This window comes from Zonotrichia leucophrys, chromosome 14 (assembly GCF_028769735.1).
Source record: "Zonotrichia leucophrys gambelii isolate GWCS_2022_RI chromosome 14, RI_Zleu_2.0, whole genome shotgun sequence".
NCBI classification, from domain to species: domain Eukaryota; kingdom Metazoa; phylum Chordata; class Aves; order Passeriformes; family Passerellidae; genus Zonotrichia; species Zonotrichia leucophrys.
Window position 1 is genome coordinate 10444770 of NC_088184.1, and position 27981 is coordinate 10472750.

Below are 27981 nucleotides of genomic sequence, written 5' to 3' on the forward strand. Positions count from 1 at the left end.
GGACAGCTGGAATGAGCAACGGCCAGAGGAGGACGAGGTGAGGCAGCTGTGCTAGGGCTGTGTCCGTGTCTGGTAAACAAGCTCACACTGAACTGGGGGTGAATGTGGTGCCAGCCCAAGGTGTGGCAAAGAATGGGCATCACCTCTCAACTCACCCTCATTTCAAACCAGCAAGCTCTTCCTTCTTGGCTCCAAAGCCCCATGGATCAGGATTTCAGAGGCTTCCATAGCTGAGGCAGGAAAAATCCCACTAATATATAGGATAGACTACATGTTAAGAAATCCCTCTAATATATAGGATAAACTACACGTTAAGATGAAATTATTCCCTGTGAGGCCCTGGCACAGGATTCCCAGAGAAGCTGAGGCTGCCCCATCCCTGGAAGTGTCCAAGGCCAGGCTTGGAGCAGCCTGGGATGGTGGAAGGTGTCCCTGTCCATGGCAGGGGTGCAATGAGATGAGCTTGAAGGTCCTTTCCAACCCAAACCATTCTGTGGTTGCTTGGCAGGTCTCTGGTGCAAGCTTGCACATTCCTTCCTGTGCTTTTATCTGCAATCTCAGGCAGAGGGATTCAATTTTGTGCTGCTAAGAAGGAGAAGAATACCAAATCACAAGCACACAAACTCTGAACCTCTGCCTCATGTACCCTTATCAAAGAGAGAAACAGGGATATGTCCTTTTAACCACCAACAACCCTCCAGCAGAAAGGCTGGGCAACCCAAGGGCAGAATATAAAATTTTAATTGTCCTTTTGGGTCAACCCAAACAGCTTTGCCAAACCAAAAGTGATTATTTATTTATTTTCCAATTATTTATAAAGCTTTTAAAATATTAAATCCATTACATTTGGGTTTAAGTAGAAAATGTGTTTTAAAAATTGCAGAATTTCATTTAATAAGTGTATAAAAGCTGCAGACTTGTCCACATTCTCCCTCTACTGTCTCTGAAGCCATGAATTCATGACAGCAAAAGAGTCACAACACTAGAGTAGGTAGGACAACTGACTTTTCACCTTGGAAAGAAAAGGAATCCTCCTTTTCCTATTCTGCACTGCCAAAACACAACTGAGAATCTCCAAAACTGGATTTTCACATATGCCTTGTGAATCTCCTCATCCAGCCAGGGCAGGGATAAAATGTCTGAGTGTCTGTAGTTACTCACTTATTTTTCACCTCTGATGTGATGAATTCTCATTGAAGGTTCCTTATCCACGTTCCTGTTTTGGTAGAAACACGTGCTGGGTTTTATGCATGAGCTCTACACTGCTGCAGCTAGCAGGCATACAGATGAGGAATGCTTTTCCAAATAACCCCCTAGCTAGGAAATATAAACAATTCTCACTGAGCTCCAGCAGAAAACCACAAATTGCGGTGAAAATTTTATTTCCATGAAGTTCTGCATGTGAACACAAAGGAGATGCAGAAGGGAAAGGAATTCAGCTAAGGGATGTGGGTGAAGCAGAGAGAAAATGAGGGTGAAATTCAGGTGGGCAGTGAGGCAAGCCTCATCCTTTTCCTAGGAAAAGGGATCACCAAGTTGATTGCCATGAGATCTCTCATAGGGAGAGCCAAATACCCATCCAAGTTTGGGGAAGTCTCCTTCTCCTCATCCCATATCAAAATATCTATGAGAAAAAGAGCACAAGAACCTGCATTTCCCCCACTCTCTTCTTCACCAGAGAGACAGATCTTGAACTAAAAAGTGCAAAAAAGAAAGCAGTTTGCTGCTGATGTATGTTGTTTTTGAGGGATTCAAAGCTTGCTGAAGGACACCACTGGTTTCCACTGATTTAAACTGAAGGAAAGTAGATTTAGGTTGAATAGAAGAAATAAATTCTTCCCTGTGGGGGTGGGCAGGCCCTGGCACAGGGTGCCCAGAGGAGCTGTGGATGCTCCATCCCTGGAACTGTCCCAGGCCAGGTTGGATCGGGCTTGGAGCAACCTGGGATAGTGAAAGGTGTCCCTGCCCATGGGACAGGGAGAGGTAGAATGAGATGATCTTAAAATGTCCCCTCCATTCCAAATAATTCTATGATTATATGATAAATTTAAAAGGTTTGGAATAAAGTCCTAAACCGCAGCCAAGTCTGAGAAGCAGCAGAAGTTGTGCTGCTGGGAGACACCAGTCTATACCAGTAAGAAGATGTAATGCCAGCATTCAGTCCCAAACACTGAGGTGGTCCCTGTTATTCAGTTACACCATAATGAGCACTAATTCAGCCCTGTTTGGATTTATGACTTGTCTGAATTTCATGTACAACTTTCATGATCTCTGTCATAATTACAAAAATTGCAAATAACTTTTTAATATCAATGTTTAAAAAAATTAGTCAAATCTTTCACGGCGTTTTTATTGCCTATTTACTATCTCAAATCAAATGGTTTACAACTTTGTGTTCTGAAAATATACAGCATAAGAAAACACTAGCCTGGCAAAATTATGCTTTTATGACAATGACAGGGGTGAGTTATAGTTGCTCTAGTTAAACTGTAATGGCTGCACAGATGCTGGTAAAAAAACTATTGTACAGCATGTTCTGCCACCATAAGCATGGCACCTGCTCGCTCCACCATGGTACATACAAGAGCATGTTAACATCTCTTTATGAATTTTATTTTCAAGGATTATAATTGGACCATAAACGCTCACTTGGGAATAAAATATAAGCATACAGGCTTTAAAAATTACCTTGAGAAATATTCTGCCAGTTTTGCATATCTGGATTTCAGAAGAAGTTTATGAGTGATCGTAAATAATTTGTTTCTGATCTTGTAGGACTCAGAAATGGTTTGTGTTCTTAGGAGATGTGCTAGAGATGGACAAGTGGGTTACACTCACCCCTGCAAGAAAACACAGGAGTAGAGATTATTAACATTATTAACATTATTAACATACATACATGACACTACAGTCATTTGCTCTACTTCCCATTACAGAAAATTTCACCTATTAAATGCTGTCAGTAAATATGTGAGGATTTTTGTCAAAGTGTATTCTCTGACTTTTCTTAAGCCAATTTTCATAAATAGAATACAAAGAACTGAAAAAAGGAGGCTTAGAGATTAGGTAAAAGCAGTTAACCAACACAGTTCTGCTCTTTGAAATTGTTGTAAATCAGAAGTAAGACCTTTTTTAGTCTTTAGTCTAAGTTACTGGAATTTCAGTGAGGTAAAACACCTCCAAAGAGAAGAACCACTGCTAAAAATCAAAGTGGACATTTACTTGTGTCAAGGATCATGGATTTTAGGGAGGGAGAACCTTCCCATATCTGTGACTTGGCTTCTTCCTTACTTTAAACCCTCTAGTCGAGCTGGACAGAGTATGAATGAAGATCAGACATTATATATTTCATTTTCCTCCACTGAATCTCCTCTATCTTACTCAGTATTAAAGCCCTGCTAATGCCTTAGGCAGCAGTAGCTGACCCTTTGAATTAACACCTCCTCTACAGTGGATGCCTCATGCATATGCCTATTGATGTATTTTAGAGTGGAGGTAATTTTTATTTTGGCTATCTGCTCTGGTTTAATATTGCCAAGAAAACACCTCATCTATATGTTTTTCTCATGCCATGTATTTCCCCCTATGCCCTGCTACAATGGTTTGTTATATTCCACACAAAAAGCCTCCTTATGTCCATCTTTGTCAGAACTCTAGGAGCCACTAAAGCATCATTTTAAAGGGCTCTTTATCACTCAGATGAATTTTCCTCTAATTGTACTCTTTAACTCCAAAAGGGGTTCGGGGATATGCTTTGTATGAAAGATGCTACAGAAAACAAAAGTTGCATTGCTAGTGGTTCTGCTTTTATATTTTCATCCAGGGAAACTCTCTGCACACCAATTTGCTTTCTCTTTTCCAAAACCCATTTCCTCCTGGGGCTATTTCCTGGGACAGAGCTGTCTTCAAATAATTTAATTATCATGTGGCACACACCTTTTAAGTCCCCCCTGAAATGGTGCGTGATGTCTTTGGTTTACATCACTTGTTGGAAAACACTCCAAAGCATTGAAAAACTATTAAATTGTTACAGTATTGGATGCCAACACACAGGGCTATTAGTCTAATTCATCCTTCAGATCAAAGCCCACACAGGCAGCTCTCCTGCCTACAGCTATTTTCCTTTTACTTTCCTGCTTGACAGTAGTCCCTCATATCCCTCTGTTCTACTTTCTTTGAACATACAGATTTTTCCTTTAGTCATGGAAATATAATTTATGTCTATTATAGTGCATTATAGATTGCAGATCAGGACAAGCGCGCGTTACCGCCTGGAACGTCTGTTTATTGTACGTCGGTTTTCCAAAAATAAATAATTAAGAAAGGGGAGAGAAAAACCCAGAGCGGGAGCACACGGGGGGCTGTGGGGAGCTGCGCTCCGTTCTCAAAGTTTAATTTCCAAGCAGGGACCTTGAAGCATGATTTATGAACATCATGCTGTTTGCCTTTGTCACGTTGTGGATGCGGAGGGGGAGCGCTGGCCCCTCTCCAGCCGGGACCACCCAGCGAGAGGAGCGCGGCTACTGCACAGCCCCTGCTCTGGATGCTCACCCCAAACCCCAGCCCCAGCAGCCCCCAGCAGCCCGCCCTGTGCCACCCTGCTGGGGGAAACAGCGAGGACAGCAATAACAGCACCCCACCAAAAAATAATATCCGGACAGACGGGCTGGCTGGGACGCGAGAATTGCACAAACAATCCCCACCCCATCACGGAGAGTGTGTGTGTGTGTGCACGGAGGAGAGGGAGTGTGAGGAGGGGGGAGAGAGGGAATGAGACAGACAGAGGGGAGGGAAGAAGGGAGGAGGGAGTCCAAGCTCTGAGAAACATCACTCCATCTCTCTCACTCCACAGGAGCTGAGCAAGGAGCAGGACGATGTTTGACAACACGCAGTACCCCTACAACTGCTTCAATTATGACGGGGATGATTATCCTACCTGTAGTTCTGATGAAGAGAAAAAATTCACCAGACCAGCGTACAGGTAAGAGGAAGTTTTTCCAAGTCCCCCTGTCTGTGTGAGGTTTCTGAGCTCTGGGCTGGTGGGATCACAGGGGCCAGGTGTGTGCAATGGGTCTGGCCCTGCTGCAGGCACTGCAATGGGCAGGTTTCCCCCCTTTCTGTGTGTGAAGTGTTCATGATTTGTTTCCTCCCATGAGGGGTCACAGCAACTCTGGCATGCCCTTAGGACTCCACATCTCAGTCTCCAACCTCCAGGACCCCTGAAAGAAGGGAATTAAATGTTTCAGTGTGGCAAGAGGTGAATTGGATGCAGAAAGCCCTGATGCAGTGGGGAGAGGCGCAGTGTAGGTGTTCATAGGGACACCCAAGGTCCTTTCCACGAGCAGAGTCTCCTGTGACAGTGACTCTGAGCCTGCTCTGTCTCACTGCAGCCTTCCTGCTCAGGGAAACTTTTCAGAGGGAGTTGGAGAGGTGTGTGATCCTGTCCTGTGCACTGAGTGCCTGGCACTGACCCTGCTGTGTCACCTGGGGCAGTGACCACACTCAGGACTTCTCCCTGGGACACCTTAATTCAGGGCGCAGATCCATCAGGGGAATTTTGGAAGCAGGATAAAGGCACACATGTACCCATGTGGTCCTAAAAACTGAGTCTGTGAGCAGGGCGATGGTGTAACAGCAAGTTTTCCTTTTTCCAGCTACATTGCCTTAATTGCAATGGCCATCCAGCAAAGCCCTTCAAATAAAGTCACCCTCTCTGGCATTTATGACTTTATAATGAAGAAATTTCCTTACTACAGATCAAATCAAAGAGCCTGGCAGAACTCCATCCGACATAACTTATCGCTTAACAGTTGTTTTGTGAAGGTAAGATCAGTTACTGTGTATTTACATACCCACTGTGCATGGCTAAAAAAATATAGGCAGCAATAATCTTATCACTAGGAAAGAAGGGAAACAGCTGAGCTGCAAATCACTTAAAATCTCTCTGAGTTGTCAATTAGAGAGATAAGGACTATATCCTTGTCTGATGTATGCTAATAGATAACAAATTGAAGAGGATGTGGCTTACATCTTACTCATATAATGACAGAGAATAGGCTTAAAAGTCTTGTCATATGTGTTTACACCATTCTTAAATGTAAATGAATGCAGATGCTAAACAGCAGCATCTGTAACACATACAAACACTGAACTGCCTTTAAATAAATACAGGTTCCCAGAACAGAAGGGAATGAGAAGGGGAAAGGAAACTATTGGAGCTTTGCAGCAGGATGCGAATCCATGCTGGATCTCTTTGAAAATGGGAATTACAGGAGAAGACGGAGGAGGAGGAACGTGAAAAGGGAGCACAAGGAGCAGAGACCGAGCAGAGTGAAAAGTCCTTCATCCCCCAGTGTCTCTTCTGTGGACTCTGCTTTGAACAACATTTCCTCGTCTGAAAGTAAACATGAAAGAATTGAACCGGGCCCAAAACTTGTGGAGCCTTGTGGGTTTGCTCCAAACAGCGTGTCCAGCAGGCAGAGCAATTCCTCCTTAGCAAAATCGGATTCTGAAATCAAATTCAGCATCGATTACATCCTTTCAGCCCCCGACCCTTTACCTGTCCTGAGATCTCAGTACAACATGCAAGAAAACAAATATCACCTCCTGGAGGCCCCGCATATTAATCTTCAGTTCTGGACAATGTGAAGTTATTTATTGGTGGTAACAAAGTCTGAGTCTCAGTGTGTTCAGCAGCCTCATGTCACTGAAAATCAGCCGCCTGCCTCCTCGTTTTCCTCCCAAGCAGTGCTCAGAAAGGGTTACAGACTCACCACACCAGCTGATGCCCTGTCTGTACCCAAGGAACTTTGCTAAGATGAAAGCATAAATAGCTGTTACCACTATTGGTTTTCACCATGCTGAAATTTATGAATTTCTAGCTTTATTTTATAAACTGTCTTGGACATTATTTAGCACCACGAAGAATTTCCTTTCTCAAGCAGAATCCGACAGAGAAGAGACTTGCTTATCATCCACTGCTTTATTAAAGACAAAGTGAATTTGATCCCACTTTCAGTGGTGGAAATTAGGATTAACTCCACGGGAGTATATAGGTCAGAACTTAAGCTGATCTAAACCAGTGTAATTCTGTCTACTTACACTGGCTGGGAATGTAGGGGGGCAAGGGGGTGGAAATTTGTTTCTTAAAAGGAATTATAGAAATTCACCCTGTCTCCCCTGATCTCTTTCTTTTAACATCTTATTTCAAACTGTTTTGCAGCTTTAATTCATTGTTCATTAGGAAATGTAGTTGTTAATAAGTATTTCAAGTATATTTTTGTTTATATTCGGAAAGAATTGTTTAAATTGTTGAAGTGAAGTTTTATTCAAAATAATTCTGAGACCTAATTGCAAAGATGCTGAGCCCTGGTACTTTGATGAGTAATGTGACAGTCAAAGAGTCTCTTAATGCCTTGGTTAAAAAAAACCCAACACTTCTTCCCTTGTGCTATCAGAAATCTTCCTGAGATGCTGCAGAAAAGTCCTTAACCATATTTCATTTAACAAGTGTGAAGGGAAACCTGGCACTGCAAAAAGCTCTGTCGAGTGTCGAGCAAAGCTAAAATTCCACCTACCTGCTCTGAGGCAAGTTGTATATTCCCATTAAACAGATTTTTTATTGATCCTTCTTGCAAGCAATTACCAAAGTGGTGCTTGATATGATTTCAGCTAAACTGGTGAGATTTATAATTTCCAGATATCAATGTTAGCTCATGAGCTCCATTTCTGAGAAAGCCACTTCATTATCATTTACATGCAGTGGGACATTTTGGAACAGAACCTGATGGACAATGATGAACTGTAATGAGCTTTTAAGAAGTTGCTTTTATACAACTTGTTCACAATGAATTGCTTCCCAGAACATAAACAGAGTTAGCAAAGGCTCCACAAAATCCTGGCTTTCACTTGGCTATTACAGTCTTCACCTATTGCAAATAAAAGGAAAAAAAAGACAAGAATTCTGATGGTTTTAAGCAATTAAATGCAGAGATAAAATTATCTTTGCAACAGGAACTAAAGGTAAATGAAGGTATATGAGATAAGATTCAGCATAGAGGTATGCTCAGGCATGACTTGAATTTTTATGCAGAAGCTTTGACATTTCACTAAGTTATTTTACATTGTGTCTAATATATACTGTACATTTATACTATATATTCTTATATATTGTTATTGAGAAAGGGAGCAATATCACTGCACTTATATGTTGTAAAAATGCATGATGTATGTTGTCATGATGCTGAAACTCCTGCCATAATCTTAAAATTTACCATCAGTGCTATTTCACACTGATTGGTAATAAATGCCCATTTTTTGGAAAACTATAAAACTTGTTCTCTTCAAGCATTTCTACAGCATGCAAAAGTGTTTGCTTCTCCTTCAGAACAGAGAAAATGTAAAATCATGTCAATTACATCACTGCATGTCTTCCAAACTTTGGAGGGATGATTTCTTGAGACAAATTCTGCCTTCAAATGGGAGCTTTCAATTCTTTGTGAATGAACAGTTATTCTGGAGGAAAATCTGAAAGCAAAATTTGACTCTTTGGACCTGATTGATGTGCTGTTTACATTGATATTAGAAAAAGAAGAAAACCTCTCTGGGGGACACTGCACAGATGGATTCTCATTTGAAGAGGGATGAGAATTTGCTCTTTTGTTGTTTATAATATATTATATTTATAATAAATAGATGTGGGAAGTGCATGTCCTCACTTAGTGCTTCAGTGTTTGCATGTACCCGTGGTGGGTGGGTACCTGTGCACCTCTGGGATCCTGCCTACAGATAAATATTCCTGTTTGATACACAGATCTTCTTTTCCTGATTGTTTTAAACATGGCAATGCTGCTGTTGGGCTGATAGTTATGGTGCACACCTGCAGTATATTTGAAATACACATTTTCTGCTGTGAAACATGCAAAAATGATTGTTGCTATGTGTTCTTGGTTGATGCTGTTAACAAGAGATAATTCAGTGACAGCAAAAGTTCCTCCTCAGCAACACCTGGGTCAGGTGAACATTGTGGAGAAGCAGTTTATGGCTACTAATCAATGTAGAATTAATGCATTAGGAAAGGCAGAAATACACCCAAGTGGATTTACAGCAGAGATCCAAAGCCATTTTCTGTAAGATGAATTAATATTCACAAATAGCCATGTCCTTTGCTCACAGTAAAGTACCTGCTAGGAGACACTGTCATAATTCAGTTTCTCTAACATATAATCAAAGAAATTTGTGTACAAATAGGTGTTAACATTTGTTTTGCAAAGGATATCAATCATATTTCGAAAAATGAAGGGACATATTTCAATTTACCCAGTATATTATATTCTGACGATTCCAGAAAGGTTTCCAGCAGTTAAAGTGAATGGCATTTAATATAGAACAACATAACAGGGGTGAGGGCTAGACGTGACCTTATTCAAATGTCGTAGCCATTACAAAGCCATTCCCAATGTAATTATAATTAAATACTTTATGCCTTTCTTGCAAATCCTCTGATCGATCATTGATATTAACATTAATATTGTATTACCCCCGAGCAAATATCTCCCACACAAGTGTTATGGATCACCAGGTTTCCATTAACAAACTTGTGAGCTATTGCCGTGTGCCGGCCGTGGATAAATTTACGTAAATTACTTTTTCTCAGGGAAGAGGGGGAAAAAGTCTGGGTCTCTTTCTTCTCTGAATCCAGAGCTATTTCTTCAGCTCCATCACAGCCTGCCAGGCACTTCATAAAGAAAAAAATAAGAGAATCTCACAGGAACATCTCTCTTTGCCCAACGTGGAAGCAGGTGGATATTCTCCCGTTTGGCATTGGGGTTCAAAGCTGAGCTGAGCTTTGAAGGTGTTGGGCTCAATTCCTCATCTCATGGCACCTTCCTGGCTGCAGAGAGAGCCCCAGGATGAGCTGTGGGTGTCCTTAGCCCTCGGAGGGGCTGAGCCTGTGCCAAGGCTGGGGTGAGGCAGAGGAGGGTGTGCCCTGGGCTGGGGGCACAGGGAGGGGAACGAGCCTTTGGAGCTCTCCCTTCAGCATCATAAACACCTCTGCCACAAGGAGAGGCATTTCCCTCCCTGCAAAGCAAAGATGAAAGGTTCCTTTCTGGGCAGAGGCAAGGCTTGGCCTCACTGAGGGAGGGCTGTTTGTTTTTCCTTCTAAAGGAAAGCTTCCCATGACAAAACAAGGATCTTGATGGAGCCACGCCAGGTTATTATGCAGAGATTTCACTTCTACTGATTTAATTTCTTAGGCTTTTGCCATTGGTGTCACAGAAGTGGTTTTTGCACGGCAAAATGATCATCAGCCTCAGAATGAAGTTCAAAGCACTCGGGCAAGGATGCAAGGATGCAACTTTTCTCCCCCAGTGATAACACCCAAGGCAGGCCAGCAGCTGACCTCACTTACAGGGACCTCTTCCTCAGCAGAACCCCCTGCACATTATGGGAGCATTAATGCAGACTAGGATAGCTGAAAACAAACCTTTTCTTTGTCAGTAAAGCCAAGTTCCTCTATTTTTCTGCCAATCACGAAGACCTTATGAGTCTCTCTTAGTTGAGACCTATTAAGAGCATTTGAAGGTCAACCCACCCTGGAGATCTGGCTCTCCCCATGCCTTTCCTTTGTTGTGCTCCATGCCACGGCCTGAATTGCCCCTGTGTTCCTCAGCCACCCAGCAGGTTGGTTTCTCCCTCAAAACCAAACCCTGATTTCTGCACTGTTTTCTGGTCAAAGAAATTAATTTTTCTCTTTTGGCTACCACTTGCCTGTTCAGGTCCAAATCTTGTGAGTCTTTCTCTAGCAACAGAGAGGACACAGGGAGAGGGGAAGGGGTTTGGGGGGAAGAGCCTTGGGGGAAAACTTTGGTACACATCTTCCAGTGGTACAGAGCTGATATCTCAAGGGTTCCTGGGGTTGTGTGCCAAGTCTGTGCTGTGAATAGAGGGCAGCCATACCCCAAGTCCAGCTGCACTCAAAAAAAAGAGGGAAAAAGAGGGAACCTCCACCACACACCCCTGAGCACACAGAGACCTGAACCTTCATCCCTGGCAGTGTAACATAAATCCCTGTCTGTGATCAGCCCTTCAGATCCCAAAGTCAGGAGATGGAAATCCTGTGCTGCTCATTCCAGCTGGCCTCTCCCCTCCCTGTCTCTTCTGGGCCATGTTCTCCTTGCATTCTGTGAGGGTGCAAATCCTTGCAAATCTGTTAACTTTGGTGCAATTACCTCTGGAATTGAAGCAGCCCATGTGAATCCAACCTTTGCACATTGTACCCAACATCTCCCATCTCACAGTCTGCAAAACTCTGCCAGCCCCTCCTCTCCCAAATAGAATTCTCAAAGCAAAAAATGGTCCTAACCTCTTTATTTTGCTTTAACATGAGCTTCTAATTGCTTTCACCAGAACGTGGGTGCCATCTGTCCTGCTCTGCACAAAGAACCTTGTCTCTGTCTCTGTGGCACTGGCAATGTCTTTCTTTTTGCATTTAGGATCATTAAATTAAAGAACAGGGTAGGTCCAAATCTCCTATGGAACTTCCACTGGAGTCCTTTTTACCCAGAAAGCAAACATAAAATAACAAAGTGAGTTGTGCTCCCTCCCACCCTTGCTGCAGTGGTTGGAGGCAAATCCAACTGTGAGAATTTTGCCTGAGAAAGAACTGCCGGATTTCTCCCACTGTGAAATCCAGCTGTTAATTCAAACAGAAGGGATGGACCTGACCAGATAGGCCAACTGGCTGGTTTCCATCCTAAAGTCCATTGTGTTCCACAAGTTCCTAAATTTATGGTCATGAAGGTCTTCCAAGCCCTGTAATGAAGTATGGCATGCAATGTTTTTGTTACAGAATGTGGGCTGCAAAGGAAAAAAGAAGGTTTGAATTTATCTCTCAAATGAAGATCCTGGAATCTCTCAGGATAAACAAGCTAAATTAGGAATGAAAATACACCATGTTTCTCACCATAACTATGGAACTGAAAATAGCACTTGCAGAGCACTGACAGAGGGAGAAAACTAGAAGTTGCAGTAAGCCCAAACCAAACTTCTTTTTGTCGTGTTTTTCTGTGTGTTCACTGCCCTTTGTAGCAGCAAATGAACCCTGCTATGCCAGCAACAGGAGACCCCTTTCATCTTTTGGGAGTGGTTCTTCTGACAGAGTTTTTTGGAAAAAAACCTTTGCACTGCAAAACTGAGCTGCTGTCCTCCATCATCAGCATTTACACTGGGCACACACCACCTTGTGTTGCAGGTTGAAAATAAGGTACAGAAATGATCTTTGATTTGTCAGCCTGTGTGGTGCAGCTCAGTGCAGCTCTCTCAGTGCTCCAGCTCCACAAAGTTCTGCACAAAATCTGCTCCCTCTTTATTTGAGACATGGTAAAGAATTAATGGGCTTGAAAGTTTGTTCAGTTTCCATGCTGGTTATCAGTGGTTCTAAACAATAAACCAAACAAGGCTTCCTGAAATGTGCACAGTAAAGAACTCTGCTCTGTCCCACAGCCATTAAACCCTTTTGTCAGCCCTGCAGTGGCCCCAGCAGCCCCACTCTGGATCCAAGTGCCCCCCAAAGCTGCACTTTCCACAGCTGCTGATGGTGAAACACTGTCATGTGCTCCTTGAGCAGGGAAATACATTAGGATAGAACCAGCTTCCCCCTTGGGCCCAAAGGCTCTGCTGACCATTAGCCATCTGTCCTAAGCAAGATCTGCTCTAGCTGAAAATGCTTTTGGAGGATTCATGGCACAGATATTTAACCCTGTGACAAAACTGCTCCCCATCTTCCCCTGTTTGCTGGAGGCAATGCACTCTGCTGGTGCTGGCTGCCATCCCCTCCTTCCAGCACAGCCTCTCTGAGACTGCACGAAAGAAGCAGCACTCCCCATAAAAGTGGATGTGGAAAATAACAGGTGCAATGAGCTGTGTTTCATGATTAATCTGTCTCAGGCTTTTCCGAGGCTGAGAGCTGTATGAGCAATTATCAAACCCTGGGAGGCACTTCAGCACTAATCAGCCCATAACATTTTTCTGCATTGGAGCATCTGGGACTGGCTACATGGCTGGAATCCTGACTCTCATGAAATGAATGAGAGTTTTGCCACTGGGTTCAAGGGATCAAAACTTCATCTTCTATTACCAGGGCCAGAGATTAATCAGATTAAAGGCCATGTGGACTGCAGAGAAAATTAAATACCTTCTAGCAGTTACTTGGTGTCTTCTCAAGACAAAATAGCTGCTTGCTTCCACAGGTTTCTTTGGCTCTGTCCTTCAGACAGACAAAATACTTCCTGAACTCAATGGGAGATGTGGCCAAATAGGGAAAAAGTTCCCCTAAGCCCAAGGGCTGAGCACAGCAGAACCAGATGTTGGCATCTGGGGTGAGATTCCTGGTGCAAAGATGTTTGTGTGCTCTTTGAGAGCATCTCTCTTCTGGGGCTGGTGTGCACACTCAAGTAAACAAGTCACACTAGCTAATATCCAGACTCAGGATCTCAAATTTTCTTTCAACAGGAAACTGTCCCAAGGTCTGCTACAGTTTGGCAAAGGCATGACACTGCATTACTTTCCATTTTGTGTTGCTGTTGTTGAAATTACAGGGAAATAAATATTTTGGAGATGATACATTGTGTATCCCTAATAAATACCAAGGGTATTTAATATAAACTATGGACACATGGTTTGCTTTGTTGTTCTAAGTAACTGTTTCCTTTTAACCAAATGAAAAGCCAGTTGTGCTGTGATGCTGCAGATTATAAATTAGCAGCTCTCATATGGTTTTGTGCAATTGTTTCTTGAAGAGCTTTAGGCTACTTCAGACAAAAATTTCAAATAAAATGTGAATTCATTGAACTGTAACTTGTGGTATTAGTTTTATAATAAACAAAGGTAGGTCACATAATCATGTCATGAAAAACAACATTTTAAAATTCAAGCAGCAACCTTTTAATCCATTTCAGGTTCTGATCCTGAAATCGAGAAGAAGCTTGGCTCTTTCTGCTTCCCAGTGCATGAAACCAACACAAGCCTGTCCTGGGAGGAGAGCAGACAGCCAGGTTAGCTGGGCTGGGGGCAGAGCAGACTGCTCATCACCCAGGGAAGAAATGGCCCAAAACCAGCAGCAGCAGTTCCCAGCCGGGCCAGGAGGATGGATGGAGGATGGACAAGGCCAGGAGAAAAGGAGGGGTCCTGGTCCCACTGCTTCCTGCACTGCTGGGGCAGCTGGGGAGCAGCTGGAATCCAGGAATGCAGCCAACCAGGCTGGCTGCAGGGGAAGGCAAGGAGCCCCTAGGGGCAGCAGAATGAGGGGGACCTGCCTGACTTCCAACCTCAGCCACACAAAGCACTGATGCCAAAATATCTGTCCTCTGACCCTGGTGTGGCTGAGGTGAAGCTGTTCTCTAGAAATGTCCCACTTCCCTTTAAGGGAACCTCATTTTGGGGTGGGAAACACATATTTTCCACAGGCATCCTGTATGGTTTTATAAAGACCCTTCAGACCATCTGTGCCGCATGGGACCTGCATCTCCAGGACCATCTCTCAGCCTTGTCTCACCCAAATTATCCCCAGCAGGGGATGGATGGGACAAGCCCCATGAATTGCTCTGTGCAATCTCAGCTCCCAGCACCTTGTTCTCTCCCCTGTCCCTTCCATCAGGTGACAGCAAAGGGGATACAGGGCTGATGGGGTGATGTGAAGGAGCAGAACACCCCCAGTGCTGGGACACACATCAGGTACCACCAGCAGCTCCACCAGCACTCACTGGCAGAGGAGGTTCTGTATAATAAATCCCTCTCACCTGAAACACTCCTTCTTTGATAGGTGTTTATTTGAGAGGAGCCTCAGTTTTTTCTTTGTGGATATTTTCCAAAATAAAAATGAATAATCATGTCAACTCTCTGCTACAGCATCATAAAGCTGTAGCCTGTTACTTAACAAAAGACAGGGAGGAAAATTAATATACCTGAATATATATCAATTTTTTTCTTTACTTCTAAGCCTGCCTGAGCTTGAGCCATTTATATCATGACAATAACATAAACTGAATTTGGAGAGGGAAGACAATACTGGAGCTGAAAATCCAACTGATTTTTTTTCCCTGTCAGGAATATTCCTACTAAAACAAGTCAGTTTGTTGTGTCCTGGCTCTAAAGCCACAGCACATATGAAATTGATATCTCTGTCTTAATTCAGGGTTGCAATTACTGGAGCTGAAGTCTAAATTTTTCCAACCACCAAACTCCTGAGCTAAATGACTGTACAGCTACTGAAATTGATTATCAGGCTTCCTGTTTCCTCGCTTGTGACCCAGTAATATTGACATAAGCTACAAGGAAATTGCAATCAGCACTACTAGTAGCAATAGCTGGAGGCAATTGCAAAAGAAGTATTGCTGGTGGTGGCACATGGGCTCCTATATTAGATTAGCCATACTCTGATTATAATGCACTTACTTCAGATAGCAGGAAATTCCATTTTTTGTTTTTTAAGTTACAGCAAAGAAAACATTTCTGTTTGCTTCTGTATTTCATCCTTTTCCATAGGATAGCTTAAGTAGAAAACCTTCTGGCCTCAGAGATCCAGTCTGTTTTTTCTCCAACATGGGCAATGCCTTGGAAAAAAAAAATCACTTTATGTCTGTGTGTCTCCTCCAGGCAGCAGACAGAGCCCACCTTTGCAAAGAATTTTGTTAGAAACTTGCTGTATCATCATGCTGATGTTATGGACCTTCCACATTCTCTCCACTTGCTGTCACCTTCCCTGTCTCCAGTTTTGTACAGGGCTGAGTGGCACCTTAATGTGCAGGAGCTAACAGCACTCTGATTCCCTGAGACTCCAGAAGCAGGATTTTAAGGAATGTACAAAAGTATAAAGAGAACTGGGATCAGCTTGCAAGGCTTGGAAATGTTGCTTTTAAGAAATAACCTGCTTTTTCCTGGTCTTTAAGCTCATATAGAGCAAACCCATGTCCCCAGCTAAATGAAAGAAACTTTCTATCACATATTAACTCACATTGCCACCCGTTCCAGCAAAAATTGTGCTGTTGCAGCAAGTAGAAGCATTTTACAGCTGTTTCTTTAAATAAAATGCCCACAAAAAACCCTTCTACTGGCAGTAAAAATGAGCAGACAACACTTGTAATTTCAATAGGAGCCCCTGTCTCTGGCAACAATGATATGGCAGAGAGTTATTGAACCACTCTCTTCACAGGATCTCCATAATGCCAGGATTTATGTTCAAATCTAAGGAATTCATGCAGAAACTTAAAATAATTTTGCCACAGTGAACACTCTTAGATGCAAAATCTGGAGAACCCAGCTTGACTCTTGTGATGTGTCGCAAACATCTTCTCATGAAAAATCCTTTCCTTAGGATTTTTCCTCCTGAGAAGCTGAGAGGCTTCAAGAACCAAATGTAAACGATGGTTATCTGCTGCTGTGGAATGCAACAGGTGCATCTGTGATTGGTCTCAGAGTCGTTTCTAGTTAATCACAGTCAGCTGGCTTGGACTCTCTATCCAAGACAGAAGCTTTTGTTGTCATTCTTTCTGATTCTATTCTTAGCTTAGCTAGCTTTCTGATGAAAACTTTTCTTCTATTTTTTAGCATAGTTTTAATGTAATATATAATAAAATAATAAATCAAGCCCTCTGAAACACGGAGTCAGATGCTCATCTCTTCCCTCATCCAAGAATCCCTGTGAACACCATCACAGTGATGTTCCCCTGGCTACTCCAAACAGGAATGTAGAATGCAATATCACAAACACAGGGGCTGTACAAGCAGGGAGCTTTGACTTTGCCTCCAGAGAAGTTTCCCAGGCCAAGCTGGGTTCATTTCATGAGCTGCAGACGTGGCCTTGGTGCCATCCTGGGGTAATGATCCGTGGCTGAGGAAAAGCGGATCGTCATGGATCGTGGCTCCCCAACAGCCCAACCTTTCCAGAGGAAAAGTTCACCACAAGTGGGAAAGTTGTTTGGGTTGCTGGGTTGGTTTTTTGTTTTTGGTTTTTTTTTAGTCCCCTACTTTGTGACCTGTGAGAAAAAAACCTTTTATTAATGAGCTCTGTCCTCCTCTGTCCTTCAGAAGCCGCTGGGGCTTTGTGTGTAGGGTGAAGCCACAGCAGAATTTATCTGTGAGTGTGGATAAAACAGATAAATCTGCCTTGCAATTACAGAGCTTTTCCACCTGCTGAAGGTGCAAGGCAGCATCTGCTGGGGCCACAGTGAGCTGTGACAAGGCTGCAGTGCAGCACTTTGTGTCTCTTTGGGCTGCCAGATGTTTGCAATTCAAACAAAAGCTCAGCTCTAACAAACCCTGACTTTTAAGGCTTGGAAACCTTCTGTGAACCTTAAGAAAAATGAATATTTAAGAGTGTGAGGAAACAGCAGTGCCAAAATGCTGTGAAAGTGACTTTTATTACTGAATCTTTTCTAGCTCCAAATGGGACAGAGTGGAAATTTCACTGCTACTCTGAGCTAAGAAAAAATAAAAATTCAGAAGAGTTGTACAAATGTAGGCAAACCTGTCAATTTTCTCAAAGTTCTTGGTCCTGGTCTCTCTCTGATGACAATGAAATGGAAGATGAGTGTATTCAGAAATTGGGCAAGCCTGTCCTGTTTTCTCCATGGCTTGTGTGAAGCCAGGCTGTGTTACCCTTAACCAGGTGCTAATCTCCTTTTCCTTGCAATGCAGAAGTTAAAGGCAATTTCATGTTGATTAAATATGTGCAAGATGATGCTTGAAATGAAAAGTCCCCAGTAAAGTGACTTGTCATCACTAAAATCAATTCAAGTTGCACAATGTTTTTCTTGCTAAGATAATTAGTCCTCAATCAGAGTAAATTGGAGGGGTAGCTGGGTTATTTTAAGGCAGTGTTATTCTTTATTCAAGCAAACTCTTTTGTATTTGAATTATTTCCACAAAGTGATGCAGATAATTGCTTAATGCTTTGTCATTCTAATACATAATCCCTCAGCATCTGAACAGTATTAATGGGAGCAGAACTTGGCAAAACTACCTGTATACTTTTTTTCCCCCAATATTTTCCATGCCAAAGAGAGAACATCTCAGACAATGAGGAATGAAAACTTTCTATTTTTTGCCTGCAAATTGTTCCTGAAATACAATGTATTCCTCTGGCTGCTGCTTTGGGACTGCTTTCATGTTACTTTGGGTTTAATATATTACATTTTAGCCAGGTTTAACCCCAGTCAATAGGTGCACCTTGGTTTCCTGAGATAAATAACTTGACTGGCAGGATCAGGACCCAAGACTCATTTGTCCTTCATAAAGGTTTGTTTTGTTTGTTTAAATATTAGCATCCACCAGCTGTGCAAAATAGACCTTTTTCATTAGCTGGTTGATCATGGTGGGAAAAGCTATTAATTTAGTCAATTCCCAGCAATGAACTGTGGGGTTGCTACCAAACCACAAACTGATGAAAACAATAAATGCTAGGCTGTATTAACTGTAAAGGTTAATCCATAAATCAAAGGGAAATGTCAGATGCCTTTTAACATTGATTGAGATGTAATTTGGTGTTGGTAGTGATATGTTTGTTACATAAATTCACAAATGCACTCAATTCCTGTTAGGAGTCCAGGTCTTTGTAACTTATAATAAATTAAGGAGTTTGCTTTATTTATGTAACCATGTAAAGATTGATTCCCTCTTCCTGTTCAAGTTACAATATAGCACCAATTTTAGAATAAGTGAATATTAATATCCACTTCTTCTTCCAGGGTACATTTGACTTGGTATAAAAATGAATACATTCTTGTTTTTCCTGAAAGTATGCCATTACCTTAAGTATGTTTGAGGCATGTTTTCCTTTTAATTTTTGGGTTTGATTCATGTTTTTCCAATTACAGCATAAGAATTAGCCTTTGTATAAACGTGCTCAGAAATATAAAACACATTTTCTATATTACAGATACATCATATTTCAATATATAATATGAAACAACAAATATGAGGAGGAAATGCCACAAATTTGATCAGAATGGAATACAGTTGCTGATGCCAAAACAGCAAGAGAAATATCATTACAGCCACTGGTGGAAACGTTTCTTTCCACTTCATGAAAGAAATGTGAGGCCAGGAATTCTTCCACTGGATGAAACTGAGATTCAGGTCACCAGAGTATAAGCAAACACAACCAACCTTTTGAGCTTTATCTGTCCAAGGAAATTGCCAAAGAAGGTCCTCAAGAATAGGAGCATCACTCCCAGGTGACTGTTAGCCAAAACTGGGAGCTACTGAGCTTTTCTGCAGCTGCCACTTGGGTGGGCAGGGGGCTGAGCCTGCCAAAGCTGGAGCACTCTGTGCTTCCAAGCACTGCACTCTCCTTGGCTCAACCTCCATGTCCTATTTCTTTCTTGGAGAGGATCACAAACAATGCAGTGTGGCAGGTAATAGCTGCAAGAAATCCAAGGGGATTGTGCTTTAAAGGCAGTCAGATAGATCAGTGCTTAATTTAGCAGAGCAAACTGTGGGAATGCTGCCTTCAAATTCCTGAAGGGCATTGATCCAAACAGGTGTCCAGGATGCTTCTGGTGAGATTAGGTGGAAGGACACAAGACCCAGCCCATTTAAAAATGTCCCAAAGGCCTTTCATTCTGTAGCAATGGGATTCTTCAAAGCTCAGCAGTGGCAGAGTGTGTCAGCAAAGGAGATGGGCCAGGCAGCACCTTCCCATCTGGATAAACCAGTTAAATCTTTATGGCTTTAAACTCTGGGCCTCTGCCTGATCAATATTAAAAATGAGATTTTACTGTCTGTCTGTCTCTGCACACACATTGTGGTGAGAGAAAATGCAGTCCTTACTAACCTTGTATTTATATTTGCTTGCAAATGTCTCATGACTGTGATGGGACATTGCAAAAATGTTTCACTTGCCTGTAACAGATCTTAACCTATATATGACAATTTAGGAGGAGCCTTCCAGGACACCTGTAAATCACAAAATCATGGACTCATAGAATTACTTGGGATGGATGGAACCTTAAAGCTCACCTTGTTCCAACACCTTTGCCACAGGCAGGGAACAAATCTCTGGGCTAGTATAAGTCTGTCTCTGTCCATGCACTCTCTAGGGCTTTTTTCACTGTTGGCTTTTTCCCTTAACATGATTTGCCTATTCACAGATTTTTCAGATACATTTGTTTTATTTATAACAGCACTCTAATCAAATGTTCAGGGCTCCTCACCTTCAAGGGTGGAATCATAATGAGTGCATAATGAGCTGCTCCACAGCCACAAGTTCCCATGCCTTTTAAACCAGCTTCAAGAACTCTGAGATCTTCAGTGGAGATTAGTGGAACCCTGCTGATTCACATGGCTATTGTCCCTGGGAATAAATGAAAATCATATTAATATTCACAATGTCATTCACTTGTATGCTAATTGGAAGGATTGCAAAAAAAAAAAAAAAACTACAAAGACAAGCACAAAAAACACGTGAGTAAATCTCAAGGACATGAATAATAAAGTGCTGGATGGAGTGGGACCTCTGAAACCACCAATTTTTGGGAATTCTTCCTACATTCCTACAGTGCAGAGAGGGCAGCTATCTTATCAGTAATCAAGGCCATGCACTTGTCCCATGGGGCAGGACAAATGGCAAGGATGACAAAAACAGGGCTAGAAATTCTGCAGAGGTTGAGGTGCCCGTGCAGGTGGGGAGAGGAGAGCCCTGCTGGGCATCTCCCCATGGTGATGGGTTTGATTGGCCACAGGCAGATATTGCCACAATTTCACAGCACTCAGCTCAAGGTGGGAATTCCTCCCTGCTCCACCTTCACCCCTGGATCATCTCAGATAAAACACTGATCACTGCAGTGAGATTTTCCAAGTTACATGTCAGTAATTTTTTTTATTTTCCTTGTTTTCTTGTTTTAGCTTTTTCTTTAATTTTTGGAAAAATATTTCCTTGATTTCCCTGGCTTTGACTCAAACTGATTCAAACCCTGGGCTTTGCCAGCTCAGGACCAGAAAGCAGAGATCCCTTCTGTGAGGATCCTGTTCATTGCTGGCATCTGGCCTCTTGAAGAGAAAAAGGGACAGCACAATAAACTCCAAAAGCCACTACAGCCATCCATGAACCAGTTCTCCTCTCAATCTCACACTAGACACCAGGAATGACATCCCCTGCTCTGCTGGGCCTGCTCTGGTGTGATATCATTAAATTATGTGCAGATCTCCCCATATGAAGATGTTTGTGGTGTTAAACATCAGCAATGTGTAAAGGTAAGAGCAACACTGGGGTTTGCCCTGCAGCTGCCATTCTGGGCTGCTTGAATATAAATATCCAGAATATTTTGCCTTTAGAATAAAATATTAATTCCTCTGTCTAGTTGAATTAATTTCATGTATTAAATAAATCAATTAGCAGAAATAAAAGCCACCAAAAAATGAAGGAAAGAGAACAGAGAACACAGACAGAGAAGTCATAGTGGGAGGATCACTAATTCCTTGTTTCTCTTTTATATCATGATCACAGAAGAGTGGAACTGGATCTAAATTAAAAACTAGGAATTAAAAATTACTTGGATTTCTTTTTTCATTCTATTTTCTAATTATTTTCTCTGAGCTATTGTTTCCCTTCCACTGCTGATGGCATCTACAGCACCAAAACCAGACCAATACCGAGCTCCAGTCCCTTTCTCCATCCCTAAGTCAGGATTTAGCTTAGGGAGCAAGGTCCATACCTTGTTTTAGATGCCGGAGCTACTGCATGAAAACCGGGGAATACACAATAAATATATGGAATACACATATACACAATATGTATATACACAATAAATATATGGAATATACATATACACAAAATGTATATACACAAGAAATATGTGGAATATACATGTACACAATACATATATACACAATAAATATGTGCAATATACATATACACAATATGTATATACACAATATGTATATTCACAATAAATACATGGAATATACATATACACAAAATGTATATACACAAGAAATATGTGGAATATACATGTACACAATACATATATACACAATAAATATGTGCAATATACATATACACAATATGTATATACACAATAAATATGTGCAATATACATATACACAATATGTATATACACAATATGTATATTCACAATAAATACATGGAATATACATATACACAATATGTATATACACAATAAATATGTGGAACACACAATAAATAAATGGAGGGGGCAGGGCAGGTATGCAATTCTTTAGCACTATAAGTTCTTAAGTTTCCATTTTAATAGAATTCCCATATACTGGTAGGGTCACACCCTGGCAGAGTGGACTGTCCTTGCTCTGAGCAGAGTTTACTGGAGCTTTTCAGTTCCTGAATGCTTTCTTTCCCCTCATGCAACCCTGAAGTGCTGCAGCTCTTGCCAGCCAAGAAGCCTCTCAGCAGCTCCTTGCTGAAATGCAGTTTTCCAGCTAAGGGAAGCTTATATGAACTGAGATATTAAAGACACAATTCAGTCATATGGGTTCTAAAAGCTCTTGAGTTCATATATCTTAACCAACCCAGGTTCATATCCCTTAAACCCTGCCTAACCTCACAGAGAATTTCCAAATTCTGCTGGTCTGTGGAAGAATAATTCCATCTGGGTCTGGTTTTGGCCTATCCTTGTCAGGACACACACTCAGCCTCATCTGCTGGGATGTGCCCAGCACCTGCCAGGCCAAGGCAGCAGAGCTGAGGTGCCCAGCTGAGCTGGCAGTGCCAATAAGGGACATTGCCACATCTGGTTACAGGAGGGCAGCCCAGAGGAAGGGCTGCCTGCAGCAAGAGCAGCCAGGCTCAGACAAACTCTCCTATTGTTTGGGGTCATCTGGTCTACAAACTGTTTCACATGAGAAAATTCGATTATGCCAAACCAACTTCTTTGGAGTTTTTTGGTTTTTTGTATTTGTTGGTTTTCTTTTTTTTTTTAATTCGGCATTAAAAGGATGGAAATAATCGTAAATCTGGAAGCAATCACACACACATCACTTAGAAATGCTCTGCCTCAGTGCAAGGGAAACAGAATACATCAGTGCTGATTGGCCTGGGGTATCTCTCCCCCCCCACCGAGCCCATGTCCCAGACAAGTTAAATGTTTCATTAATTAGGCACTAACTATGGTTAAAATTAGGAGAGCTGCAAGGACGTCTCATCCTCCTTCAGACTAATCCTCTAATTAAAAGCAGGGCCCCCGGTTTGGGCTCTGGTTGTTGGCTTGCAGCCCCTGAGGGGGGGGTTGAGCCAGCCTGGTGGGGTCTGTGAGGCAGGAGGGGTTTGGGTCTGGTGCCAGAGCAGGGGACACAGGGTGGGAGCAGCCTGGGGACAGCTGGGGACACCTCTCATGCCAGGCTGTGTGTGATGGATGTGCCCCACGAGCCTGCAGGGAACCCACTGTGGGTGAGCAGAAATGGGGCAAAACATGGAAGGATCTGCAGAGAGGGACAGTGAGGACACCCCTGTCCTTTGGAGAGGGACACTCAGGACATCCACATCCCTGTCCTTTGGGGAGGGACACTCAGGACATCCATGTCCTTTGGTGAGGGACATTGAGGACATCCATGTCCTTTGGTCACACAGGAGCAGCAGAAGCCACCACCCCACCTCAAGTCCCCATAGAGTGAAGGACACCTCACAGGCACTCATCTCCTCCATGCTCCTCCACATCTGGGACATCTCCACAGCTCAGCAAAATGCCAAGAAAGACAGTGCTCAAGCTAGGAAAAACTTAGATTTCAGAATCTTTCAATCTTTTTTTCCCTTGGAGAGTCTGAAATCTCCTTATTCCTCCCAGGCTCTCTGCTTTAATTTTATCTGTGTGCATAGGTGGCTGTTTTGCATCACCATTCTCATAAAAAGCATCAGCATGAGGAGAAATCCCATTTTCTTTTCAAGAAGTAGAAGAAGATCTCCTCCATCTACCCACCCAAAGTGCTGTCAGACTGTGATTTGAATCAGAAAACAGTGGTTTTGGCAAGGCATTCTGTCAAGAAACAAAAGCAAACCTGGCCATTGAAGGCAAGCAGCGAGGGAAGAGCACCAGAAAAGAAAACAATGGGGACATTCTGTAGTAACCACAAAACCTGAAGTTTTCTGCCATATTCTGTTTTCCATAAATATTGGCCTCACTTTAATGTAGAGCAGCCAAGAGCTGCTTGTATGAATGCAGCCTCCCTAACCAAGAGCTTTAATCAACTATAAATAAAGTTGCTATGACAGACAATAACAAATATAAATTAACAGTGCTAAGGTACATCTCAGCACCTTCCAACAAAATGGAAAACCAGGGAAGGCTGCTAAAAGGCAGATGCTTCCAGATGGGAAACCAGTATCTCTTTAGGAGTAGTCTACAATATTTGGGAGACAGCCAGGGGAAGGATGGAGATTTGCCTGCCTTAGTGCATCTAACACTTCAGGAATTAAAACCTAGACTGGTTAAAATACCTGCAATTTTGCTCAAACCCTTCCTCCCAGGTCAACTCCTCTGCATTTTGAGTTTTCTCTGTTTGCAGTTTAACTTTTGAGAATGAGGACTGGCTTGGGACACATTAAGCAAGTTTTGTTCCCCATAAATCCGAGGTGTTGAAGTTCTCCTAATGAAAAGCTGAAATTGTCACATGAGGAATCAGCTCCAGGAGATGAGGCATTTTGTACATCAAATACAGTGAGATTTGCAAAGATCTGGAAGGTCTGAGGATATCACAGCCAATGCTGGTTCTTGGTTAGCAAGTGTGCTTCCTCAAGAAGGACCAGGGGGTGAATACCTCCAAGAAAAGAGCGCCTTGTTTTTCAGCTTTGAACAGCAGAGATCAGGGAGTTCCACCTGATTTTTTTTTTAACATACACAATCTGAGACTGGAAAAAACCCTTAAATTTTACTCAAGCAAAACAGTCCAAGAAAAAATCAACCATGAAATATTTAACTCTCATTAGTTCTCTCTCCTTGAAGCGCAAACACGTTTAGCTCCACCTCTAAACAAAAGTTCCAACAAAAATGTTGGAATCAAAGGAAAGCAAAGCAAAGCTTCATCTTGAGAACACTGCAAGATTAGAGCATTTTAAATTATTATTACTTCTAGTTATCATCTTCTCTTGGCTCAAGCACCTGAGAAACATGTTTTAATTTGCGAGCCTGTCAGGAGGACTCACATCCACATTTTTTCCTTTTCTTCTAATGAAATATTTGGCCACAAACATTCACCCAGTTCCCATCCCAACACCCCACCAGCTTTGACCCTGTTTACTTCATGAAAGCTGATTCCTTCCTAGTCTGAAGTGGGGAATGACTGGAGGCAGGAAAGATCCCAAATAAACAACGTTTGTAAGATTTCCCCACAGCAAAAGGAACTACAATACAGCATTTTAACTCTCCCACTGTGCCAGGGAATTTCATCAAAGTGTGTGACCTTGGCAATCATGTGCCTTGGAACCCTGCCAGAGCCAAACACGGAATTTTAAGTCAAGTAATCATTTCAATGCTTTTTTTCCTTTCATTTACTGGCATTGAACCCTTAATGGGAGTTTATCATACCTTCTGTCTCTAATGTTAACATGTACAGATATTTACAGAAAAAACAGGCTGAATTACGCTGGGAGAGGAAGATGCTGGAGTCACACTGCAGAAGTTCAGCTCGTAAAGAGGAAAAAAGAGAGCCCTGATGTTATTTCAGCTGGAATAGCTACTAAATTCACTACCAGCAGCTTTCCTTGCTGAGAACAGTATCTTTAGCCTGGTCAATGCTTCTGAGATTTTGGGATAAATTTGACATTAATTGCAAGGAACTTTTTTCTGGCTGAGAACCTGGACCTGAGTTTCCATCATGAACCTCTGGTAGGTCCATTATGACCTGGAGAAAGCCACAGTTCTCCCAGCGCCATTTACAGAAAGGGAAGTAAATATGTTTTTTCACTGGCTGCTCAAGGAGATCGTACACAGTTTGGTATCTGGCAAATAGAGATCCTCTCTCTCCCAACAACAGAGCAACCAAAAAAATTAAAAAAAAAAAAAAAAACGTAGTAAAAATCCCATCTGACTGACAGAGCAAGAGCTCAGACTCCCTCTCAGGAGGCCAAGCCGAGGAACACTGTGAAGTTTTTCCATGCAGATGTGCCAAAGACTGTGTTTGCCTCATGTACTTTTTTTGCTGAAGAGCACAGTTCAAATGGGTGAGCCTTGCTGTGATTAAAGCCCCATTATCTCTTGATGAGTAATTGGATGGGGCTGTGTGGTTGTTGTGAGCGCTCAGAGGGTTCCATGGATAAATTTGATAGTACAAAAGGAGAAACACTCAGCCCCCAGCCCACACTGTGGCCTTGGGGATCAGGTTTGGGCACAGCTCAGCCCCTGGCTGGCAAAAGCAGCAGCAAACACGAGCCATGAGAGGGGCACTGCTGGTGCCATCTGACACAGGGAGGGCGAGGGCAGCAAAGCAACTTTTTTGGCCAAATGGCTGCTTGTTAGAACGTGGGTTTGTCATGCCCACATTCAGCCATCTGCTGTGGCTGAGAAATGATCAGCAGCTCCAGAACACAAGTCAGAATCACAGAGAAAGGGTGTTGGGTGGCAACGCTGCAGAGATGGTGGAACACATCACAGACAGGTAAATACAGGGTGCACAGAGGTTTTATTTCCCCTGAGCCCATCCTTTTGCTCCATTTGCACCTATAACCAGCTATAACACAGATGGCTGCCTTTTAAAGGGGTGGGGGGGGTTTAGACAAATCCAATCTGGACATTTTTTTAAGCACTATTTTTTGAATGAGTGAAAAACAAAATACAGCAGGAAACTTGTTCTGAAATCTTTCCAAAACAAACCTAAGAATAAAGGGAAAGGGATAATTTTCATGAATTTCAAAACAGTTTGTTTCAGTGATCCTTATAGGAAATGTCTTATTCTGAGAAAACCTCACAGTTCATATTCTGATGCTTCCCAAAGTTCAACTCTTTGAATTGTTTTGCAAACACTGGTTTTCTTTTCATAAAAATCACTTCACAAGCTTCAAGAAGGATAAATAGCTTGGAAATTAAATACAACACTGAGATTTCAGTCAAACAAAACCATGCCTGGAACCACAATGAAAAACTGGGGGCAGGAGGGTGTGTATCTTTCTTCATTTCATTCAAAAATTTCCTCAAGCTTCTTTCACTTCAACCAATTTTCTCACAGATTTGCATGGCTTTTTGTTTTGTTTTTTTTCCCCCCCAGTTTGGCCTTAGAACTGGAACTTAGAGCAGTCAGGGGGTGCTCTCCACACCCTTGATGAGGAGCCGGAGGAGCTGTGAGAGGGGACAGGCTGTTCCCAGGGTGGGCAGGAATGTGGGGCCCAGGAGCATCCTTGGCTGATGCCTGCAGGAGCTCTGTGCTCAGGAGGCAGCTTCATTCTAGCCTGAATTAAGCCCAAATTGAAGCAGTCAAGATTTCCAGTGACATCCCTCACCGAGGAGGGGAGGAGAAGTGAACTACATGGGGCGTAAATGGATATATAGGGTAATGTATGAACCTCTGTCATGTCTACCTATGGATTGCCCATTGTGTCCCTCCCATGCAGACCCAGTTCAGACACTCCTAAGCATGACTTGTGTCTGTTGCTGCAGCTTTCTCAGTCAGATCAGCTGAACTCAGTGCCATAAATGCTCATTTCTGTAACTGCATTAGGACAGGGATGTAGGGTGGCTGACTGCAGTCACTACACTGGGTGAACTCAGCTCTCACACACACAAAAAAAACCCCAAAAAAACATAAAAAGAGCCATTAAACAGCCTGAATTGGAAACAGGCTTCAATAAATCAGCCTTGTGAATGAGGCAAGCAGGAGATGCCTTGGACCACCTGTTGGGATGGGGCGTTGGACATGCTTAATGATTGTTGTGTTCTCAGACCTAACCCACAGGAAAATAATGGCATGGCCACAATCCCTGCTCTTGTCCTTGCCACCAGGACAGGCCCTCAGCCACACAAAGGGACA

The 27981-nt window shown here is 42.6% G+C and overlaps 1 protein-coding gene across 2 annotated transcripts; it reads left to right on the forward strand.

The window, feature by feature from the left end:
* Positions 1-4827: 4827 nt before the first annotated feature.
* FOXL3 (forkhead box L3) lies at positions 4828-8641 on the forward strand. Of its 2 annotated transcripts, none has more exons than XM_064725999.1 (3): positions 4828-4981; positions 5655-5823; positions 6172-8641. In XM_064725999.1, the coding sequence occupies exons 1-3, from the start codon at positions 4875-4877 to the stop codon at positions 6646-6648; spliced, it is 753 nt and encodes a 250-aa protein (XP_064582069.1). In that variant the 5' UTR covers positions 4828-4874; the 3' UTR covers positions 6649-8641. The 2 variants fall into 2 exon arrangements, with proteins under 2 accessions (XP_064582069.1, XP_064582070.1); XM_064726000.1 differs by having other exon boundaries at positions 5757-5823.
* Positions 8642-27981: the final 19340 nt, after the last annotated feature.